Source organism: Cavia porcellus, unplaced genomic scaffold, assembly GCF_034190915.1.
Source record: "Cavia porcellus strain 051 isolate PalLab524CR breed Dunkin Hartley unplaced genomic scaffold, mCavPor4.1 scaffold_20, whole genome shotgun sequence".
Lineage (NCBI taxonomy): Eukaryota > Metazoa > Chordata > Mammalia > Rodentia > Caviidae > Cavia > Cavia porcellus.
This window is the reverse complement of record NW_026947503.1, coordinates 59,133,523-59,156,452: the sequence shown is the minus strand read 5'-3', so window position 1 is coordinate 59,156,452 and position 22,930 is coordinate 59,133,523. Positions and strand designations below refer to the sequence as shown.

Genomic DNA, 22,930 nt, shown 5'->3' with positions numbered 1-22,930 from the left:
AAGAGATTTGAGAAGTAAAAGTCTGGAAGAAGGAACTGACAAGTGATACAAAAAATTGACAGTTTCAGTGATACATTAAAAAAAAAAAAAAAAAGACAGGGTCAAGGATTTAGCTCAGTTACCTAAGCACCTGCTTGCAAGCATGAGTTCGCTGAGTTTGAGCCTTGGTACCAAAAAAAAAAAGTCTAAAGTTGGGGATAAAACATTGGAGTAATATTCATTACAAGAACATTATTTAAAAAAAAAAAAAAGATGATGCCAGGCATGATAGCGCCTGTAACCCCAGCAGTTGGGAACCTGGTACAGGAGAATTCCCTTGAGTTTGAAGTCATTCTCAAATACTGTCTCAAAAAGACTAGGAAAACAAAAACCTGCACTGGGTAGTTGTCTGAACTAGTGTTATGTCCTGGCATAGTACAGTACAAATACAAAGAAATGAAAAAAACTGAGGGTATAGAGCAAGAAAGCAGATGCATTTATCAATAAGGTACAGAATAGATGAGAGAAAAAAAAATCAAGGGAAAGGCTAAAAAAAGAGAGATTTCACTTTTATAGAAATGCAAAAGTAGAGTAAGGAAATGAAGTTAAAATTGTGATTTTTTTAAAAAAATGGTATTAAAGTATTCTTTTTCTAGACTATATAATACTTGCTATTATAAAATGTTTTGATCAGAAACAAAATTTTTGCAGGCATTTAAAATGAATGTTACACAAAATATTACTGACACTTACCACACATTGCAACAGACTTTGCCTCTTCAATAGACTGATGTTTGTCAGTTAAACGAGCTTTGGTAACTTTGTGTTCATTTACCTCTTGTTCTAACCTTTGTTGTAATGACTTAAGCTTATAGTTTAAATCTATCTCTAAATTGTTCTTTTCCTGTAAAATTGGAATGAGAGTCATGTAATGAAATCTGCAATAAGCAAAGGTTAACTTTTATAGCATTTAATCTACTGCACCAACCTCCCCTCTCCCACTTGAATGATTTGTCCAGCTGATGCTGGATCACATTCAGAATGACTCACTGCTAAGATCATAAACAAATATAACATTACTTTCTTCTTTTTTTTTTTTTTTTTAAATATTTGACAGGTGAGATAGCACACTCCTGTAATCCCAGCACTCAGGAGGCTAAGGCAGGAGGATGGGTGTGAGTTTTAGGCTATCCTGGGCTATAAAGTGAGTCCAAAGCCAGCCTGAACTGCATAGCAAAACCCTGACTCAAAAAGACAAATATATATATATAGCCACTAATTTAAAAAATTTTAAATTATTTTTGTCTATATTTGCATCTATACTCACTTATTTTGCTTTGACATAAGAAGCATCCCACAGCAAGTCAGTAAGATGGGAATGGAGAACAAGTAAAAATGTGTTCCACTTTTCTTTGCATAGTTCTCCTCTTCCTTTTATACTATTTCCGCATAAATACCAGCCATCAAAAACCTATCTTAATTATTACAAAATAGGTCCACAGGACAAGATCAATAGTAGCTTCTCTGATGATCATTTATCTGATTTGTTTCAATCTATGACATTTCAGGGAGGCACTTAAAAGGTGAAATATAGGTCTGCAAATTATCTGTTTAATCCTTTCCTTTGCTTGCCATTAAAAAAGGATAACCAATGACATTTCTGATTACTAAGAAAATTCTAAATGCAAAGGTCAGTCACCTTATTCCCTTTTCTATTTTGCTAACTTTTATTAGCAAAATGGAGCAAACACACATGGTCTATTATAAACTTATCCTTTATTTTCCTTTTTTAAAAGATTTTACACTGACAATCAATACATTTATATTCTCCACATATAAAGTATAGAAAAAAAACTCATGAAGTTTGCCCCAGACCAATTTGTGATCTGTAATATTTTCCAAAATACAAAAAATAAAAACACACTAAGTAAGACCCACCGCCCATATACCAACAAATCAACCAAACATAAAAACTTTTAAATATACAACTTAAAATAATTAAATAAATAAACATTAGGAATGAATGTTATTTTATAAAACTATCTTGCAATCTCTGATAACCAATATTACCTCATAGTTGGGATGCGTTAAGCCATTACCTTTTCTGAATGATTAAGCATGTCTTGGGCCTCCTTTCTTTCTCCTTCTACTCGCTCAAGATTATGTTTGAGATGCTTCACCTCCTCTTGTAAAGATATGATTCGAGCTATCAAATGAGAAAACAGTTCAAGTTCCCTGGCATCTTTCCATTCAAAATGATTATTAAGAATTTGGAAATGTATTAAAATTTTCTGATCAGACAAAATTTATTAAGTTTTCTTGGTGGTATACACAACAGCCACAATATATAGTAATAAAAATATCAAGAGTAACTTAGTACTATGTAATGTACACCCATTATTTTATAAGTGGTCAAAGAGATGATGCCTGAGTAGGGGCCAGAAATCATACCCAAGTCCTTGAGTGTTCTTAAAAGTGACACCCTTAGGCCCAGGGATATAGCTCAGTAGCACAGCCTGGCAAACACGAGGTTACGAGTTCAATCCCTGGTACCAAAAAAAAGTGATACCCTTTAGATAATTAGAGTATTTACTATGAATGTGCCAGATACACTATAAAATATGTAATAAAATTGCTCTTGAACTTAATGGAGCCAAACCTCATTTTTACAGAGAGTAAGGTTTTCAAGAAGTCAACTGTTCTAACAAAGCATAATTTTACCCTACCAGGGGCTCACATAGGGTCTAGGCATTAATCACTAATTGCTGCCAGCAGCAAAAAAGGCTAGACTTTCTGGGCTTCTTAGTGCCTATGTACTAATACTTAGGTACTTCTGCCAAAGTGCTATCAGAAACAGAAAGCTTTGAGATACGTCAAGGTCTAGATCTAACTCTTAATTTAAGGTACTACAGGAGACAGAGAAATACATAAAATGAAACTAAATGACAAAATCAGTAAAATTCAAAATGGGAGATACTCATAGGCAAAAAAACTCGATTATTTGCGGCCACAAGTATCAGCAATGACAAACTACCATAAACAAAACAGAAAAAATAAATTTAAAAACAAGAAGCATATTAATGAAATATAATATGCACTCTGAATGGATTCTAATTAAAGCAAAATGAATGCAATAAAAACAAAATTCTGTGAGAGACTGGAGAAGTTTGAACACTGACTATTTCTCAATGTTAAATAATTATTAGCTTTTTAGCTTTGATAATGCTATTATAGTTGCTACAGTTGGATGATGAATATGCAGGGGTCATTATGGTATTTTATTTTGATATAAGTCTGAAATGTTTAAAAATAAAGTTAAAGATGAAATCAGTCAAATAATACTGCAGTTTTCATTTAAAAGACTTAAAAGTGATTTCTTTTTAAAGTATTCTTTATATTTCAATCAAAAGAATCAACTGATAAATGTAACAGATGAAAAACTTATCATGTCCATTAAAATTTCCAATCCTCCATGACATTTTGATCTCCCTCTACCCATCCATCTTCGTTAACCCTTTATGGCCTTTGGACACTCGTCTTCTCTGTATTAGCAAACTTCAAGGCAGCAGCCTGTGTCTACAAAGACCTGAAACTAGCACTATTTTTCCATATTTAAACAACATAAGAAAAGAATAAGCACAGAGATCATATGAGGTCCACAAAGCCTAAGACATTTACTACCCAATTGCACTTTGTAAGTCCTTCTCATACATACAAAGCCCACCAGCGCACATATAGGACATTCAATGAGCAACTCTTTTTTTTTTTTTTTTTTGTCTTTTTCGTTTTTTTTACCAGTACCGGGGATCGAACTCATGACTGCCTGCTTGCAAGGCAGGCGCTTATGCCGCTGAGCTAAATCCCCAGCCCCCTAATGAGCAACTTTTGACAGAAACTCAGCATCTTAAACTCAAAGAAATTTATATCTGAAAAACCTAAAATGTCTTGAGGACTATAAAAGATTAATTGTAAAAACTGTGTGTGTGTGTGTGTGTGTGTGTGTGTGTAACAACACTTCACATTTTTGTACTGGTGCTCACATAAGTTGTGTCCATTTTTAAAGAACATGTGAGGTCTGATTGATATTCAAGTTCAAAACTAAACAGAATGAGCACTCAGAAAAATTAGTAATACATTGTGTTGTGAATTTTCTTAACTTTCACCAATACCTAAAAAAAAAGATTCTATTAAAAACCACTGTTAGCTGGGCATGGTGATGCACTCGAGACGCTGAGGCAGGAGGACTGCCATTAGTTCAAGGCCAGCCTAGGCTACATAACACAGTTCAAGGAAACTGCATAGTGAGACCCTGTCTCAAAAAACAAAACAAAAAACAACTACCAATAAGCACATGGATGATGGCCCCTGCCTTAGAAGTAAGCAGTTTGAAATTTAAGTCACACAAAGAGGTAGTACAATTTTAGAACTGAGAAATTTCTAGAAGCTAATCTCAGCTCTGAGGTTGACAGACACAGAAGGAAGGTGAGACTTTCAGACGTCTGGTATACTATGTAAAAGGGCCTAGGAAACTTAAGGAAGCATAAAGCATTTCTTATACACACACAGAGACTGCTTTCCTGGTGATACTCAAGTTTTATTTTAAGCCTAATGCTTGAGGAGGAAGGTTGCACAACACTCTCCAGTTGTGAACCAATGGGAGATCATAACTTCTGTCTCCATAGTCACAAGAATTGACCTTGACCTCTCCACAGAATTATGGCTAATCATCAAATCTCAGGGGACCCAAACTATGTTCCCATCTGTGACTAAGGTTAAAATGCAATGCCTTCTCCCAATAGACTTCTTTTTCCTGAGAGGTCTGGCAACCTCCATATGTTTCTGGCTACTACTATTAACAGGAATAGAAAACGAAGTATCTGAGAAGTAGGTAAAGGCAGACATCTTTTGAGAATAAACTGAATATTACTTACCATTTTAAAATGAGAGTTTTTTGTGTTTTTTTTTTGTTTGTTTTTCTGAGACATCTCACTATGCAGTGAGGCTTTGAATTCAGGCTGGCTTTGAACTCATGATGTAGCTCAGGCTGATCTTGAATTCACCCAGACCTTCCTGCCTCAGCCTCCCAGGAATTGAGATTATACATACATGCCACCACGCAATGACAGCTGTTCTTTGTTAGTTATGTTCAATTTTCTGTCTTTTAGAGTTACAATGGCTGCTGATATGTCTGGTACTAACTTTTTCAAGTATCTACTACAGTGCATCTCTCTGCATTCCTATTTCTACTGACAATGCATGAAGAATTTCCATGATTTAAATAATGTTAATCCCCTCTGCCTCAATTAGTCTCACTTAAGAACTTTAGAAATGAGGTAAGCTTTTCCATTACACTTCCAGTTAATGTAGCTATAAAAATTAGAAAATATCCACACTACCTGCCTCACAGAATTCCTGTGAGAGCGCAGGAATTACATGTGATACCAATATATAGACATTATCCTGAAAGAAAGAATGTTAACATAGAAATGGTTAGCATTCTAATAGAACAGCACTGTGATGAAAATATATCACCTTTTATTTAAAACTGATTAAGATGGCAATTTTTTTTTATACACACCCTTGTGTCGAGGGCTGACTTTCAATAGTTCGCAGGCAAGGGCGCTGCTCTGCTATGTACGAAACCCTGACCCAGAATCAGGTCGTCTGTCTACGAATGGTTTAGCGCCAGGTTCCCCACGAACGTGCATACCGTGATGGACGAGAGGGCGGCCTCCTTTCTGGCCGCGTCCTATCTCCTGGGACCAGGGGCTCTCTGCACCGGACCTGGGTCCCGTTGGGGGGGGGGGGAGCGGGGAGGCGCGGGACGCCAACCCAGTGTGGGGGGCGCGGGGGAGCGACAGCCCCCAAATTGTTATTTTTAACACGAAATTAAAAAGAAAAATAAAAACAAATACTGTATAATATCACTTACATAAGGAGCTCAAACAGAAAGCAGAACAGTGGTCACTCAGAGGTAAAGGGAGGGAGAATGGTGAGTTACTGTTTAATAGGTAGAGAGCTTGAGTCTGGGATGAAAAGCTTCTGGAGATAGAGAGTGGTGATGGTTACACAACACTGAATGCAATTAATACCACTAAACTGCACACTCAAAAGAAATCAAAATGTCAATTTAATGCTATGTATTTTTTACTACACTAAGAAAAAAACATTACCTTGAAGTTCTCCAATCATCTCAGAATCGTGACCTCTGTCTCTCCGTTCAGCTTCCAACACAGCTTGAAGCTGGTAGTAATCTTTGTCTGCTTGTGACTTGGAATTCTCTAAAATTCTATTTCTCTCCTGCAATTCTCTGTTCAAGGACTCTAACTGACTAACTGATTTGCTCATTTCTGTGTGACTCTTCCTTAATCTTACTGCAGTGTCCGATTCTGTCCTAAGTAAGTCATTGGCTTCTTCCAGCTATTAAAAAGAAAGAAAGAAAGAAAACAGAATCTTAACCAAAATATATCAAATTTATTTTAATTAACTAATTTCTTAAAAGGCACCTCATTTGAAAAACCTACCTGCTTTTGTAATTGTGCCAGCTTCTCATTAGCTAGCTGTGAATTCTGACTTACTTTCTTTAAGTCTTCCAATTGATCCTTTAAAGTAGAGACTAAAAAATGAAAGAATATAAATATATTAAATTTTTATTAGAGGACCCATAATACACTTTTTCAAAAAATGACATTTGTTTTCGGATTGTAATATTTAAATTCCAAAAGCAAATTTCATCGCAAAGCACTTATCCTTAAAATTCATCAAAACCAGAGCAACATTTTATAATACATAATGCAAAAAGAGATTTGTTTTCACTACTGGAATGTCTCACATTCTTTTATTATCTTAGTAAGATCAATCTAGTAGTGTAATGCTATAAAGTTATTTTTACTGCTTGTTTTTGAGTAGTACTAATGCATAGTTCAATCTTTTAAAAGTGGTATTAAAACAGTATACAATCTTCCTCCATCCATACCATCACCTAGTCTTTCTTCTTGACTAGCTTTCCTTGCCAGCAACAACTATTACTTGTTCTTGGGTAACGTTCGTAAAATGGTCTAAGTATAGATCCTAGTGTTAAGTCAAACATGTATATGTGTACCTATATATCATATATATTTTACATGTTACATATATATTATTTCTACAAACATGTTTGACCTGTTCTATATATATGCAAATATACATACATATTTAAGAATGTTTTCAATACAAATGATCTGTAGTTTGTTTTTATAAAAATCACATCTTGGAGATCTTTTCTAACAGAATATAAGGAGGTCCTTTTAAAAAAAAAGGCATTCTACCAGATATTCAAATTTATCATTATAAAATATCATCATAGGTTAATTTACATTGTTCATATATTTAAAAATTATGTAAGGTTTTATGCACTCAGATAAATATGTAAAACCACCACTGGATTAAACGGTACAGAAAATTATTGTAAGTGAATCTAGAAGACTGGTACTTAGTGTAGGAAAGCTCCCTCCTGTGCAATGACAGCCCGTCATCTCCTGGCTGCAGCACAGGCTGGGTCCAAAAAAGGCCTCATTCTGGTGGTCCTGTAAATCTGCCTGTGATTTATGTCTTGAGCAATGTGGGTGCAGATGGCTCTGTGAGTCTACTCAGGGTTCTTATCTCGGTAGTATGGACAGAAGGGGTGATGGGAGAAAGAAAGACATCCAGGGTTAGCAGTTTTCAAAAGTGGTACTTGTTAAGAATTGCCTGGGGAGCTTATGCAAAATACTGGTGCCCAGGACAGGTGTCTCCACTAAGCAAATTAGAATTTCTTGGGTTTAGATATTAGTGTTGAAATCTTCCCAAGAGATTCGGTCTGTACATAATAATAATCACTACTCTAGCTAAATATTATTTACTACTGATTTTATTAGGTTAGAAATTTAACTGGAGATCTAAGTTATTTAACTCATCTGTAACACTAGGGCTTAATAAATCTATCATGGGCATCTAATTTAAGATAGTCACATGACAAAAATTCTAGTATTTTTCAAAAGTACCAGTTTACCTTCATTTTCTACATTTCTCCTCTTCTCATTTTCCTGTTCAACTTTTCTTTGGTACTCATTAATTCTATGTTGTAACAACATTTTTTCCTTCTCAATTTGAGATACTGTAGATTCTAGATTTCTTCTTTGATTTCCCTGAAATTAGGATAAAAGTTAACCACTGCAGTTTGTATTTCTTATTGTTTATTTGAGGGAATATTCCATTCTTAAGAAAAAAGCCACACAAAAACTGGATTTTTTTTAAATTTTCAGATCAGATAGTAATACTATGAATAATGTCAATTTTCTAGTAATAAATGGAAATTACCTTCTCAGACAGGAAAACTGTCCTTATTTGAGCTAGGAAGATAAAATTTTCAGACTTCAAAAAAATTTTTTTGAATCTTACCTTTTCATATTGAAAGTTGCTATATTATTAGCTTAAGACAACCACACTGTATTATAAATATTTGGGTTGATACAGAATCTTCAATTTAATATATGAGTTATAAAAGGTTCAGGTAATAATTACATATTTGGGCAATAATTCCCAGCAGTATTCTTATTCCCCCAAAAAATTCCCTATTCCTAAAAATAAAAAATTACATACTTGATTAAGGAATGCAAAACTGAAATGGTACTAAATGGTTCAGTGTCCATCAGTCCCTCTATCTTACTGTAGTCTCAACAGTATTTTTTTGTTTTAAGTATTTTATCTTTTTAAAGATGCTCTCCGTATCTACTTATAAATGTATATTAAAAAGTAATCATGGAAATACGCAGAAAAGAATCTACAGTAGACTGAAGGGTTAAAGTAAAAATATCCAAATTCTTACAACTTTAGTACTCAGTGATACAGATATACCAAGTGTTCACTCACTCGGCTATTTTGGTTACCTTCAGTTTTGCACTATTATAAGTAAAGCTGCTATGAACAGTAGTCATAGTTTTTTGAGAGGATGTAAGTTTTCACTGTGCTCAGAAAACGCCTAAGAGTGCAATTGCTGGATCATAAGGGACCTATATGCTTAGCTTTTTAGGAAAAAGTTAAAATAGTCTGCCAGGATGTGTGTACCATTTTACAACCTCAAATGCAACTTACATGAGATCCAGTTTCTCTACATTCTGCCAGTTTTGGGACTGCTACAATTTTATTTAATGGCTACAGAGTGACAATTCACTGATTGCCAAATGGCTAATGATATGTCCATCTTTTCATTCATATTACACTACCTTAAGTTCACAAAACTTGATTTCCACAATTTTGGTCACAAACTGAGTTGGATAAGAACTGAAACAAATTCAATGATTAGGCTCAATGTTGACTTTATGGGGACATCTGTTCTTGTCCAGTTTGGTTTATGACCAGAATGATATAGAAAATTAAGTTCATAAATCGATGTATCATTATATGGTTTTTTGGTGAAATCTATGCTACTATATTTTACAAATTTTAATACTGGATTATATGTTGATAAGCCTTGAGAATTAAATATTCTAGATACAAGCCCTTTGCTAGATATATAGTTTGCAAATGTTTTTCTCTACCAGTAAGTTATTGTCATTTTTTCCTCTTTTAATGAAGTCCATGGGGCCAGGGATTTAGGTCAGCGGCTCAAGAGCTTGCCTGGTAAGTGCAAGGTCGTGAGTTCGATTCCCAGTACCAAAAAAAAAAAAAAAAAAAAAAAAAGGTCCAAACAGAGCAAGTGCTGTTAATTTTAAATTCAATTTATTCAATTTTCCTTATATGGATTAAGCTTGTGGTATCATGTCTAAGAACTATTCCCTGAATCCAAAAATAGTCATGTTATGTTTCTCTGATAGTTAAAAAACATTCTTCGTAGGTAATTATGGAAAATACAAATGTATTTCCCATTTGATCACATGAAATGTCTGTATTAACGCTTTTTTTTTTTTTTTTTTTTTTTTTTTGGTCTTTTTTGAGACGGGGTCTTGCTATGCAGTTCAGGCTGGCCTTGAGCTCACTTTGTAGCCCAGGCTGGTCTCGAACTCCCAACGATCCTCCCACCTCGGCCTCCCTCCCAAGTGCTGGGATTACAGGCATGAGCCACCACGCCCGGCTCTGTATTAATGCTTTTAAAATGTCTTAAATTATATTTTCTCTCTTCCCTAGTTTTTCACTTTTTGATACAGTCCCAGATTCAACTTTTGATCTCTTGCACCTTGTCCATTTTTCAAGGATTAAGAATCACTGAACAGGTCAGGCACAGTAGTGTATGTCTACAATCCCAGCTACTCAGGAGGCTGATGTGGGAGGATTACTCAAGCCTGGCAGTTCAAGACTAACCTTGGTAACATAGCAAGATCCTCTCTCAAGGGGAAAAACTAAAACAACAACAACAACAAAAACCAGCCACATGTATAATTCTAGCATAAGGGGACACTGGGTCGGAGGAGGATCATGAGTAAGAAGCCAGACTAGACTAGATAATGGGACCCTGTCTAAAACCAGGAGATAGACGGAGATACTGACATTTATATATGGAAGTTTGAACATGGTCATAGAATAAAATTGTACAAAGGAAATGAAGTATAATCTGTACCATTTGAACATTCAGCTCTAAGCAAAGTGAGACTTCCATGTAAATTTTCTGGTTCTGTTTCAATTAAGAATTCATATGCAACTTTCTCAGGAAATAAAACAATCTGAAAAGGGGGAAAATGGCTCAAAAAGGAAAACTTTCATTTGGGAAATAAAACAGTACCTCTTCATCCAATTCTTTCATTATCTTGTCTAGTTTTATGTTTGAAGTTCTGTAAAAACAAAAGCAGTACAGATTAGAAATGTTTATTATTTCTGGCTCAGAAATGAACACCTACATTCCTTACTTTTTAATTTAACTAGGTTTTATTAAAATTATTTTTGTGCCACAGATCTCTGGTAGTTAGGTGAAATCTATAGTTTTTTAAATCAGAGTAATGTTTTAAAGCATAACAGCACAGGCTTAAAAGAAGTCAATTATAATGAAATTCAGTTATAAATTCTTAACATACATTTAGTACTTTACTAATGTCTATCTGGAGAAACATAGTATATATACCAAATGTACCATATGATGAAATGGGAAAAATTTTGCCATCAACTGAAAGTATATTATCACCATCACAATTTGTTTTCTTTGAATTAGGACATCATTTTGTTTTGTTTGTTTGTGTGGGTACCAGGGATTGAACTCAGGACCCTGTACTCGCCATGCAGGTGCTTATGCTGCTGAGCCATATCCCCAACCCCTTTGGATATTATTGAATTTCCAACCTTTACTGTATATACAAGATGTTCATGTGGATATCTCATCAAGTAGCTCATTCTTCATGTCCAAAACTAACCTGTTATCCTGTTAAGTGAAATAAACTAGACATAAAAGCTTAAATATTACATGGTTTCTCTTGTATTAGAAATCCAAATAATTTAAAAAGCAAGATTTAAAGATATAACAGGAATCAGGGAGACAGATCTTTTGCAAATGGGAAGGGGGCAAAAAATGGGGTGGGAGCAATGGAAGAGGAACTAAAAAGAAATTAAGAGATGTTGTTTACACGCACCATCTCCTCATCATGAAGGTACTCACTATGTCCTACAAATATGTACTAATAAAAATTAAATTACAAAAATCAAGATCAGGCTGGGGATTTAACTCAGTGGCATAAGCATCTGCCTGGCAAGCGCAAGGCCATGAGTTCAATCCCTGATACAAAAAAAAGACGAAAAACAACAACAACAACAAAAAAACAAGATCAATTCATAAAAACAGAACAAAACAAAACAAAACAAAAAAAATCAGACCCTGTTGACCTTCCCAACCTCACCTCAGGCTTCTCTTTCCCTCAGAACTTAATGGCTGTCAAGTTCCCTAACATCATGTCCTCCAAGGAGTCACATTCCCTTACCCTAACATCTCCTCCTACTCTCCTAGTATTTCCCATTGACCCATCTGATTCTCGCCAACAAAACAGTATGGGCATCTTCTGATGTATAGTATTCTCGATATATTCCTATTTCATTTCATTTCTCTCCATCTTACCAGATACCATAATTATAATTACTTATTGTCACTATTAATACAAGTTCCTTGTGAAGAGGAAAATGTCTTGTTTAGTACTATACTACTGGCAAGCACATTCTCTGACAAACTGGCAAACTGGAATTTTTGCTGAATGAACAAATGAAACTAAACTGTTATGATTAATCTGTATGAGGTAGTGGTGGTGAATTTCTAGACAAAATTTGTTTCCAGCCTCCTCACTTATAAATTCTCTTCTCAAATTCTTCTAGCTCCTTTGTGAAGAAGAGGTTAAGACAGAAACAGAGCTAATTTTTTTTTTTTTTTTTTTTTTTTTTGGTGGAATAAAGGGTCCAAAGTTTTAGTGGCTTTACTTGAGCTTTATTTTACTTCCCCTTTCTTTCTGACACCCTCTGTCTTTTGGGCTTCTTCTCATCGGCAAAAGATCTATCTCCCTGTTTCATATCCTGTCTTTTACTTTGCTCTTTATAGTTTTTCTCTTATAAAAGAAATCGTGATCTTTAAGCTTGTATGTCTGATTTATTTCACTTAACAGGGGACAGGTTAATTTTGGACATGATGAATGAGACAGATTAGTTTTGGACATGATGATGTATCTTTCAGAAAGATATGTAGGCTCAAACATTTAATTTTTCAAAAGAAAACAAATACAAGTAATAATCAGTGTACAATCCCACTACAAAGTTGTTTATTTAAAATACTATTCACCAATTCAATGTATAATTTAAAAGTTTTCATCTTATTCTGATTCCATTATCTTTGTGGTTACACATTTTCATAGGACTATCAGTTACTTCGACCATTCTTCTTTCTTCCTCAAATTGCTCCCCATTATTACCACTTCCATCATGCAATCATTTGAATTTTGCTTAAAATACTACTTAATATAGCAACTTTTCAACATTTATATGAAAGAATCTACCCATCACTTCCTTTTAGTCAGCTAAGGAAATCAGGGAGTTAGAAGCATACACAGCTTTTTTAAGAACAAAGACTATTATCAAAAAATGTATTTTAAATATTTTGAGGAGAATACATCTTTAACTAATGTCAACATAAATACTACTTTTTAATTCTAGCTACAATGCTTTTCATGGATGAATGTTAGTAGCAATGTTTATGTTCCCATGTTATGTCTACTGACTTTCATGTGTTTACTACAAAATGTACATTTTACAATTATTCTCTCTATATAACTTTTAAAAGCAAATTCTCACCTGCATTTCTGTTCCATTTCATCTTTCAACTGCATTTCATTGTGCAGCTGTTCTTCCAGCTTATAGATTGTTTTTTGCAAACTTTCCTGCTTTAATTAGAAAATAAAAACCTTCAAATAATATTCATAAATTTAAAATAACAAGGTTGCCTTACCATTTTATACCTATTTAGAAAATAAATTTTTCTGTTAATTTAACAAATAATATTTACTAATAAATATTTCAGACACCATGCTGGGTTATTAGTAACACAGTCAAAACAATCAGTTTCATTTTTGTTCTTGTGAAGCTAATAGTTAAATCCTGGGGCACAAAGAAATAGGAGGTGTTTACAATGCCTGTATCAAAATATTATACTGCACCTCATTGATATGTATAGTCTTTTTATTTATTTATTTATTTATTTATTGGTAGTATGGAGGATTGAACATATAGCCTTTGCATTGAGCTATCTCCTAGCTCTTTACATTTAATGTTTTAAAACTGACTCATTTTTTTTTTTAAGTCGCTAGACTGCCCAGACTGGGCTAAAATTTGAGATCCTCTTGTCTTAAGAACCCACAGTAATCCAAGATTATCTGCACAAAATTTAACATGGTAAAAGATAATAACATTGTATGCAGTATGTTTTGAACATTGAAAATGGATTGATTCTAATTCTGCCAGGTATATATAATGCTTGAAGAAAGGTCTAAAAGAAGAGAAAATTTGCCAACCAGAGGTGGTTAAAAGAAGGCATTTTTACTAGAATTAACAGTCAGTAGAAAAGCAGAACAAAATATATTTGGGAGCTATGAAGAAAGAAATGACAGCAGATTACAGAATATAATAGGGGAAATCAAACCTCATCAACCTCACTTGAAAAGGTAAATGGGACCATTAACTAAAAAAAAAAAAAAAAAAAAAAAAAACAAAAAAAAAAACCACAAAAGCTGGGGATGTTAACCTGTAAGAAATTATTGCTTCTCTGGTGTGAGAAATCAAAAGTATACATAAGGACCAAAATGCATTGTGAAATAGGAGAAAATATTCAAAAAGGGGGGGGGGCTTAAAAAAAGATAGAGAAAGGAAGGAAAAAATGGCCAGGTGTGCTGGTGCATGCCTGCAATCCCAGCACTCAGGAGGCTGAGGAAGGAGGATCACTATAAGTTTGAGGCCTTCCTGGGCTACAAAGTGAGTTCAGGGCCAATGTGAACTGCAGAGAAAAACCCTGTCTCAAAAAGAAAAAAGAAAAAAGAAGAACAAGGAAACAAACCTTTTGTAAATGGGGATAACAGATTGAAAGAAGGGTAGGGGAATGGGAAAATAACAAACAAGTTAAGTCATGTACAGGTACAAATTCTCTATGATGTATGATCATTATGTATATCTAAAATATACCAATAAGATATGACTGAAAAAAAATCTGTGACTTACTGCTGTCACCTCAGAAACACTAAACCAATAATAATAAAATGGACAGGTCAAAGGGACAGTGAAACTCTAGAAGAGCAACCAACTCACAGGCTACCAAAATAATGCAGGTAAGAGAGAATATGAATCTAATATAAAACAGAGGCGATCAGCATGAAGAGATGAATCAGCATGAAGGGATGAATCTGACAACTAGAAGATAGAACTGATGTCTAGAAACTGATTAGACAAGAAGTAACAGATACAGTACTGTTATGAAGGATAAGAAACAAATCATTGCTGGGGAGAGTATGGAGAAATAAAAACTGAGTTTAGCTATGGCCTGAGCTATGGCCAGAAGGCAAGAGATTCAGATTGTGGAGCTTGGAACAGGTTGGACATGCATAAAATTACCTATAAAAATGAGAAAAGATAAGATAATGTTTGGGAAACATTTAAGTCACCAGAGGAAGAAGACTGCAAAAAGAGGACAGAAAATAACATTTAAAAAGGCAGGAAGGAAATAATGGAAAGATAAAAGAATTACAAAAGTCTGTTGCAACCACAAGAGAACAGCGTCAAAAGGCAGCAAAGAAGAAAAACAAAGACCAGTGTCAAATACTGGAAGGAAGATGACAAATTGTTAATCCTATTTTCAATTACAAAGCTGTTCACTAGTATCTCAGCTAAAACACTCAAAGGAAGAATTGAAAATTAGCTGATTTTTGTGCAGTTCTAGTTCAATGTAAATAGTGATCCTCCCTTGTGTTCTAATAAAGCAAATGATAAAAGGTAGTAGCCACAGATAGAAGGTTAAAGGATCACCAAAATCAGCCCAAAGAAAACATAAATCCTCTGAAAAAAAGTATATATATACATATGTATTTCTTTTCCACTGTGTAGCCCAGGTTGGCCTCAAACTCACAGCAACCCTCCTGCCTCAGTCCCCAGAATGCTGGGATTATAGGAACGCAGTACCATACCCAGCCAAATATTTTTGAAGTTCTAACGTATCTTTAATCCTATAGACATTAGGGTAAGAGTTTGAGTTACAGCAACTCCTTATTGTTATCTTTCCTAGATTAAAGTGCTTTTATTTTAATGACTGCTGAGCCTTTGTAAGCTATTTAACTTGCCAAAGAGCTCTTTGGGATGAAAAACTTTAAAAAGATGTCTTTTCTTCACTTTCTCTTTTTATCATATGCTCTCTTACATTTAAGAGCAAAATATATCAAACAGACAATAACTGGGCCAATTTTTAAAATGTGATTGCTACTTTTCTTGCTCCTTAAAGCATTCAGATTACAATGAAGAGTGCTTTAAGGATGGTCAGATAATTACTAATTTTTTCCCATGAAAGTCCTAATTCACTCAAACTCAAAAAATATGTCTCATAAACATAAGCAATAATTCACAACTAAACTTACTAGAGTAATCTACTTCACAGTAAACAAATTCAGTAATGTTGATTATGAGGGCTATTCTTCATTTTCCAAGTTCCTTCAAGAATAGTCTTGAAGATCTAATCTCTGTTCTTAAAATCTACAAATTGTCTTACTTGGGCTCTGTCATTTTATGATTTAAAGGTTGGTCTCAGACCATGGGAGATACCAACAGTAAATCAGAGGATGGAGAAATGAAGTATTCATTCTTCGCACATCATTCTTGCTTTATTCCAGTTCTAGCAGTGTCCTAGGTTCCTTATCTTTGATACCAGGCTTTCTCTGAGCAAATAAAACAAGATTTTTTCACCCTGTTCCGTTAGTATAGGAGTAGTGGCTTCCACCTGCTAATGAGCAGCTATTTCAGCATCTTTATCACACCCTCTCAACTGATACTTGCAGTGTAACAGTCCTTTCCTCAAAACTCTTTTCATTTAAAAAACAAAATGTGGTGAAAACATATAATGGAATTATTCGGCTTTAAAAAGGAAGACAATAATAGGAAAACAATTTTAAGGACTGGGAATTTAGCTCAATGGCATAAGCACCTGCCTGGCAAGCATGAAGTCATGAGTTTGATCCCCTGTACTGCCCCCCCCCCCCAAAAAAACCCAAAAAAACAAAAACAAAAAAAACTCTTTAAAAAGGAAGACAATTCTGATGCATACTACAACATGGATGAACCTCAAGACACAGCTAAATGAAGTAAGGCAGCTACACAGAATATATTTACATGAGGCAGGTAAAATAGTCCAACTCTCTGAGACAGATGAAGTAGAATGGTGGCAACTTGGGCTTGGGGGAGGGTGAGATGGGGGAATTATTCTTTAATGGCACAGATTTTTAGATTGGGATGATGAAAAATTTCTAAAGATGGATGATGATGGTTGCAAAACTGTAAGTTCTTAAGATCATTGAGCTACACACTTAACAGTTTCAAAAGTGTAAACTGCTCATTTACATCTTTTGCCAGCTGTTTTCCTGACAAGATTCTTAATGATAAGGCTTCCTTATCATATACTCACAATTCCAAACATTAAAAAGGCAACTACTCCCAATCTGTGCAGCAATTTAGTTTTCTGTCTCTACATAAAATACAGCCCAGGCTGATCTTGAACTCACAATGATCCTCCTGCCTCAGCCTCCCGAGTGCTGGGATTACAGGTGTGAGCCACCACACCCTAAAATATTTCATTTGATACTGATATTCATTTCACTGATAATGATATTGAGGCAAGAAATCCAACCAGCAAAGAGACAACAACAAATAAGAACATTACTAGCAATATATAAGGTTACTTAGTAGTATACGCACAAATATATTATTCACAAAACAATTTTTAAGAAACTAATAAGAAAATACCTACCACGCTTTTATCCACATTGGAGCTAGTTCTGTTATCATTAGGATTTGCTGGAGATAAATGTCTGGTGGGCGGCGTTGAGGTTTAAAAAGAAAGCAAACAGAAAAGACTTTACTATCCAATGACAATTACTATATTCTTACTCTGTATTCAGTATTATACTGAGTTTTTTCAAAATTAAGTACAAGTTCATACTTTTATTTTAGAAATGTAATACATAAATGATGCATACATTAAATAAAACTCCAGATAAATCTAAAGCAACACCCTATAATCATATCACTTAACATGCCTATGGTAAAACATGAATATACCAAGCAGTATAAATTTAAAAGATAAAGAGTTTCAGATCAGTGTTTTTTCTGTGGCCACGAGATTATCTTATGATACATTTGTCCACCAAACAAATACTAATTATAAGTTTTCTGTTTTCCAGAGCTTTTTGAATTTGAGAACTGGGGAAAAGGAACTGTTAATAAGGAATCGGTACCTCTGCAGGCAGAAGTGCACAACCACCTCCCTTGCACCCAACTACCCTTTAGCAAAACAAGATACTGCCTTCCTGGGTTAAAAAAAAGTTGAGCTTTTGTCTAAGTAACTAAAATAACTGAACCAAAGTTTGAGAGATGTCCTTAAATTTTGGGTAGTCTCAGCCTTGCATACTTCTTTAAATTCAGTGTAAAGATAGAACTGTATACACACAACAAGTGATTAGAGATCTTCAGATGTCTTATGAAATTATCAAACAGATCTAAATAGATTGTATATGCGAAAAAATGTTTCAAGCTACCAAATGTTATGTAAAAATCAGGTACTGCTGCTGCTGCTTTTGGTACTACCTTCATGAGGTTACCACTACAAAGAGTATTACTGCTACCATTGATTCTCTCCAAAAGAGATGAACAGTTACAGTACGCTGCACAGCTGCCTCAGGCAGTTATTAACATACTGGGTACTAATTAAAAATGAACAGAAGATAATCAAGTGCCCTTTATGTACCATTAAATATACACAATGGTCATTTAAAGGATCAAAATATGTCACTTCCTAATTTTCATGGAAAATTAGATGAACTACAAATTCAACTAAGTAGTAGACAATAATAGCAGATATGCAGCAAGTTTGTAGAAATCCGACTACAAGTATGTTTTGGATTTCAGAGTAAAAATTTTTAAAGTTTTCTATGTCATATCAGTACATTAAAATATACTGACATATTATAAAAGGCCTCATTAATATTTTGTTGATTCTTTACTAAAAGCAACCATACTCTCACCTATTCAGGTAATAACCAGTTAGCAGAAAAAAACTACATCAATTAATAATGCTGATTTAAGAACATAATATAGGGGCTGGGGATATTGCTCAGTGGAGGGCAGCTGCCTGACAAGGGCGAGGTCCTGAGTATATATATATATGAGAGAGAGAGAGAGAATACTTTCTACTTTTAAGGAACTTAAAAATTCTTCTGGGATATAAAATATAAATACAAAGGAAAACTAGAGTAGTACAAAATACATGACAACATTTAGCTTTTTTATAAGTAGTACTTAGTAATCTACAATTTACCCATAACTTCACTAGGGTGTAAGCATCAAGAGAAGGTATGATACTGTTATGGTTTGGATCTCAAATGGTCCCCAAAAGCCTGTGTTCGGAGGTAGGGCTCTTAGAAGGTGACTGGGCCATGACAGTGCTGTACCCATCAGCAGATTTATCCACTGATGAATCCATAGCTGCGCATGCTATTTGGAGGTGGGTCCTGGCCAGAAAAGGTAGTACTGGGAGTGTAACTTGGAAAGTATTGGCTCCTGCTTTTACGCTCTGCTGCCTGGCTGCCACAATTTGAGCAGTTTTTCACCACTGAGGCCCTTCCACTGTGCTGTTGGCATCCTGGCTAAGGGCTCACACTGTGAGTGGTAATAAACATTTCTTCCTTTAAGTTGTGAGTCTTGTGAGTGCTTCGATGATAAGAAAGTGACTAAGATGCATGTGTCTATCTCATCCTTCTCTTTGAACACTGGTGCCTAGCATGTATTTGTGTATGTGTATATGTATGGCATGAAGCCATGAAATATAGGTTAAACAAATGAATGCCCAGCACACTGAAGTAATGGGATTTTTGTGTTTGTTGATATTGACAACTGAATTTAGGACCTTATGCTTGCCAGACAGGCCACACCCCTGAGCTGTATCCCCCCCACCCCCGCCCTGAGGTAATGTTAACAAGGAGAGAGATCTTTTGCAAATGCAGAGGAGGACAAAGAAAGGAAGGGACATTAAAAAGAATTAAGATGTGCTATGTACTTATATCGACTCCCTGTGAGGAATGTGATCATTGTGTACTGAAACATATACTAATAAAAAGAACTCTTGTATCTCAAGTACTTCTGTAAACATTAAAGATAACTAACTCATACTAAGGGTAATAACAACAGTAAGTGATTACTCCATGTGAGATACTGTTCTGAGTGCTTTACTGTGTTCTGGCATTTATTTCACTCTTACAAAAACACTATGTATGTGTCAAAAAGTGCTTTTGTTGTTTTGTTTTGTTTTTTGTCTTTTTTGGGACAGGCTTTCACTATGCAGTTCAGACTGGCCTTGGACTTGTAGAAATCTTCCTACCTCAGCCTCTCGAGTGCTGGGATTATACTCATGTGACACCATGCCTAGTCAGGGAATCGATTTTTAAAGATCTAAAATTATGGACCTTGGATAACATTAATGCAGTGATGATACAACCAGGAAAGTCTATATGCTGTGCCAAAATATATTATAAACCGTAACTCTTTAGATGACAACACTGACCAAAATATCAGTATTAACAGTGTCTTTTGATCTACAAATTGTTGAGGAAATATATCATTCAACAAAAAAAATCTCTGAAAAATAATATCTTGAACATGAGCGAGACTGAAAGAAATCAAATGTAAACTACTGAAATATTATCCAACAATGCAAAATGGTATAATGTATATAACATTAAATCTGCTTTAAAATGAATGTCAACCATCCCCAAGAAAATAGTATAAATGTAATAAAGTCAGTACCTACCCTATATTCACTTAAATACTTACCTACGATTGCTATAGTATGTAAATCCTACAAAAGGTAGCTGATTGCCAACAAAGGCTTTAGGAATAGGAAACGTTTCTTCATCTCCTTTATCTTCTTCCAAGTCATCAAAATTACTAGTATCAATGTCACTACTTAAATCAGGCACAACTGGTGCTACAGCTACAAACACAAAAGAAATTAGTTGCAGTTTCAGATTAAACATATAAGTAAAACATACAGATTCCATATCAATCTAGCAAGGTAGTACATACTTGTGGCCTAGATTGCTTGAGTCTAAGAGTTTGAGGTCAGTCAGAGTACTATGAAAACTTGTCTCCAAAAACAGAAAGTTTCATAGTAACTACTGATTTCACTTTTCCTAATAGCTTGTAAACCACAGATTCCAATCCTATTACACTAAGACTTATTAAAACTCAACTCATACCACTCATTATATAATCCTATTGAAATAATTATCTTTGAAGTCAATTATCATCTGACCTCCAAGTTTAGCATGAATATTACCAAGTCAAGGATTAAAGATTATTTATAAGACTTCATACTATAAAAACTTAGGAGCATTTAGAGCTACAGGAAAGACTTTTTCAGAAACTACAGCACAACAAACTATACTCAAAAGCAATAGCTAAGCCAGGCATGCTAGTGCATGCCTATAAACCCAGCACTCTGGAGAATGAGACAGGAGAACTATTGCAAGTTCTAGGCCAGCCTGGGCTACATACTGAGTCCAAGGTCAGCCTAAAAAATATATAACAGCAAAAAACAACAGCAGTGAAACAAACAAAGTGCTTTTTAGTTTCAAACAGTATGTTTTTGGTTAATCTGTTCTACAGCAAATCAGAAATAAACGTTATTTTCTAGTTGTCCTGGATGTAATTACTGATTTGAAACAGACATATTTCTACTTACCTAGAATCTAGATGATCAATATTCCTACCATCCAGTATTCTAATTAGATTAAATCACAATGAATAAAGGATTTTGAATTACAGTTTCAGACAAACTACCTCTAGAATCTATTGACCAAGGAATAATTAAGAATGGGGTTTATGACATAGTTGCTAAGAAAAAAGGGTAAGGATATAAATCAACAATTATAAACCAACTTCAATAATTGGTATATACCAACCAACTTCAACAATTATAAACAACTTGTGGGGTCCTAGATATCTAATAATATCAAGTCATACGTGACAATTTTTACATATTTATAACAGACAAAAATATCACTAAAAAGTGACTTTTATGTGTAATATAGAGTCAGGGATTTAGCTCAGTGGCATAAGCGCCTATCTGGCAAGTGCTAGGTGATGAATTCGAACCCTGGTTATCAAAAATAAATAAATAAAATATCTTCTTTTGGGACTAGAATATGCAAGGAAGGGTACATCTAAAGCAAATTTAGGATAAAAGTTTTTTGTTTAAAGATACAGCAATATGAGCCTGGTGTGGGTATGCACACCTGTACACTCCAAGAGGCTGAAGTAGGAGGATCACTCCAACTTTGAGGCCAGCCTGGCTACATAGTGAGTTCTTATTTGAACTATATGGTAAGACCCTATTTCAAAAAAAAAAAAAAAAAAAAAAAAAAAAAACCTGAAAACCAACAACATCCAAAAAGAAAAAAAATACAGCAATGTAATAAAACATCTTAGAATTATTACCACCAAAATAATGCCTAATTATTTTAGATACAATCTCATGTTCCTTTAGAAGACAAGAGAAAGATAATCAAACAAGCCATATATGACAATTTTTAAATATTTATAACAGACAAAAATATCACATAAAAGTAACTTTTATGTGTAATATAGGGCCACGGATTTAGCTCAGTGGCATAAGCGCTTGCCTGGCAAGCGCCAGGTCATGAGTTTGATCCTTGGTACTAAAAATAAAATAAATGAATAAAATAAAATACCTTCTTTTGGACTGGAATATGCTAGAAGGGGCAAAACTAGTTTTTCATGATCAATCTATTACATATATAGGAATCATTTTTGCTTTAAATTGTGGCATTTAGATAAATACAAGTAGGCATGTAGATAAATACAAATACAGTATTTTAGATACTGATAAAATATTTAGTTAAGTATAATTACAGCATATTATTTGATTAATTTATGGACAAAACACAAATTTACTTGAAGTTATAGTATTAATTAATATTAATGATAGTGAAAACAGCTTTTCTACCATTCACCTTCTTTAACAGCCAAGAGAACTGCTTAACAAATACTACCTTCTGCGGCTGGGGATTTAGCTCAGCAGCATAAGCATCTGCCTTGCAAGCAAGCGGTCGTGAGTTTGATCCCCGGTACCGATAAACACAAAAATAAAAACAAAAAAACAAATACTACCTTTTGAAAAACTGTTTCCTTTGTAAAATGAAGGGAAAATAAAACA

General features: G+C 34.4%; 1 protein-coding gene across 1 annotated transcript in view; it reads right to left on the bottom strand.

The window, feature by feature from the left end:
• Rock1 (Rho associated coiled-coil containing protein kinase 1) overlaps positions 1 to 22,930 on the bottom strand; it is a 123,347-nt gene that overhangs the window by 38,917 nt on the left and 61,500 nt on the right. Inside the window, exons 10-18 of the mRNA XM_003474112.5 lie at positions 20,527 to 20,686; positions 17,450 to 17,510; positions 13,249 to 13,337; positions 10,715 to 10,763; positions 8,009 to 8,144; positions 6,504 to 6,595; positions 6,153 to 6,399; positions 2,079 to 2,185; positions 733 to 883 (exon numbers count right to left, since the gene is read on the bottom strand). Coding sequence (XP_003474160.2) covers positions 733 to 883; positions 2,079 to 2,185; positions 6,153 to 6,399; positions 6,504 to 6,595; positions 8,009 to 8,144; positions 10,715 to 10,763; positions 13,249 to 13,337; positions 17,450 to 17,510; positions 20,527 to 20,686 — 1,092 coding nt within the window. The remainder of the gene's footprint in view (positions 1 to 732; positions 884 to 2,078; positions 2,186 to 6,152; positions 6,400 to 6,503; positions 6,596 to 8,008; positions 8,145 to 10,714; positions 10,764 to 13,248; positions 13,338 to 17,449; positions 17,511 to 20,526; positions 20,687 to 22,930) is intronic.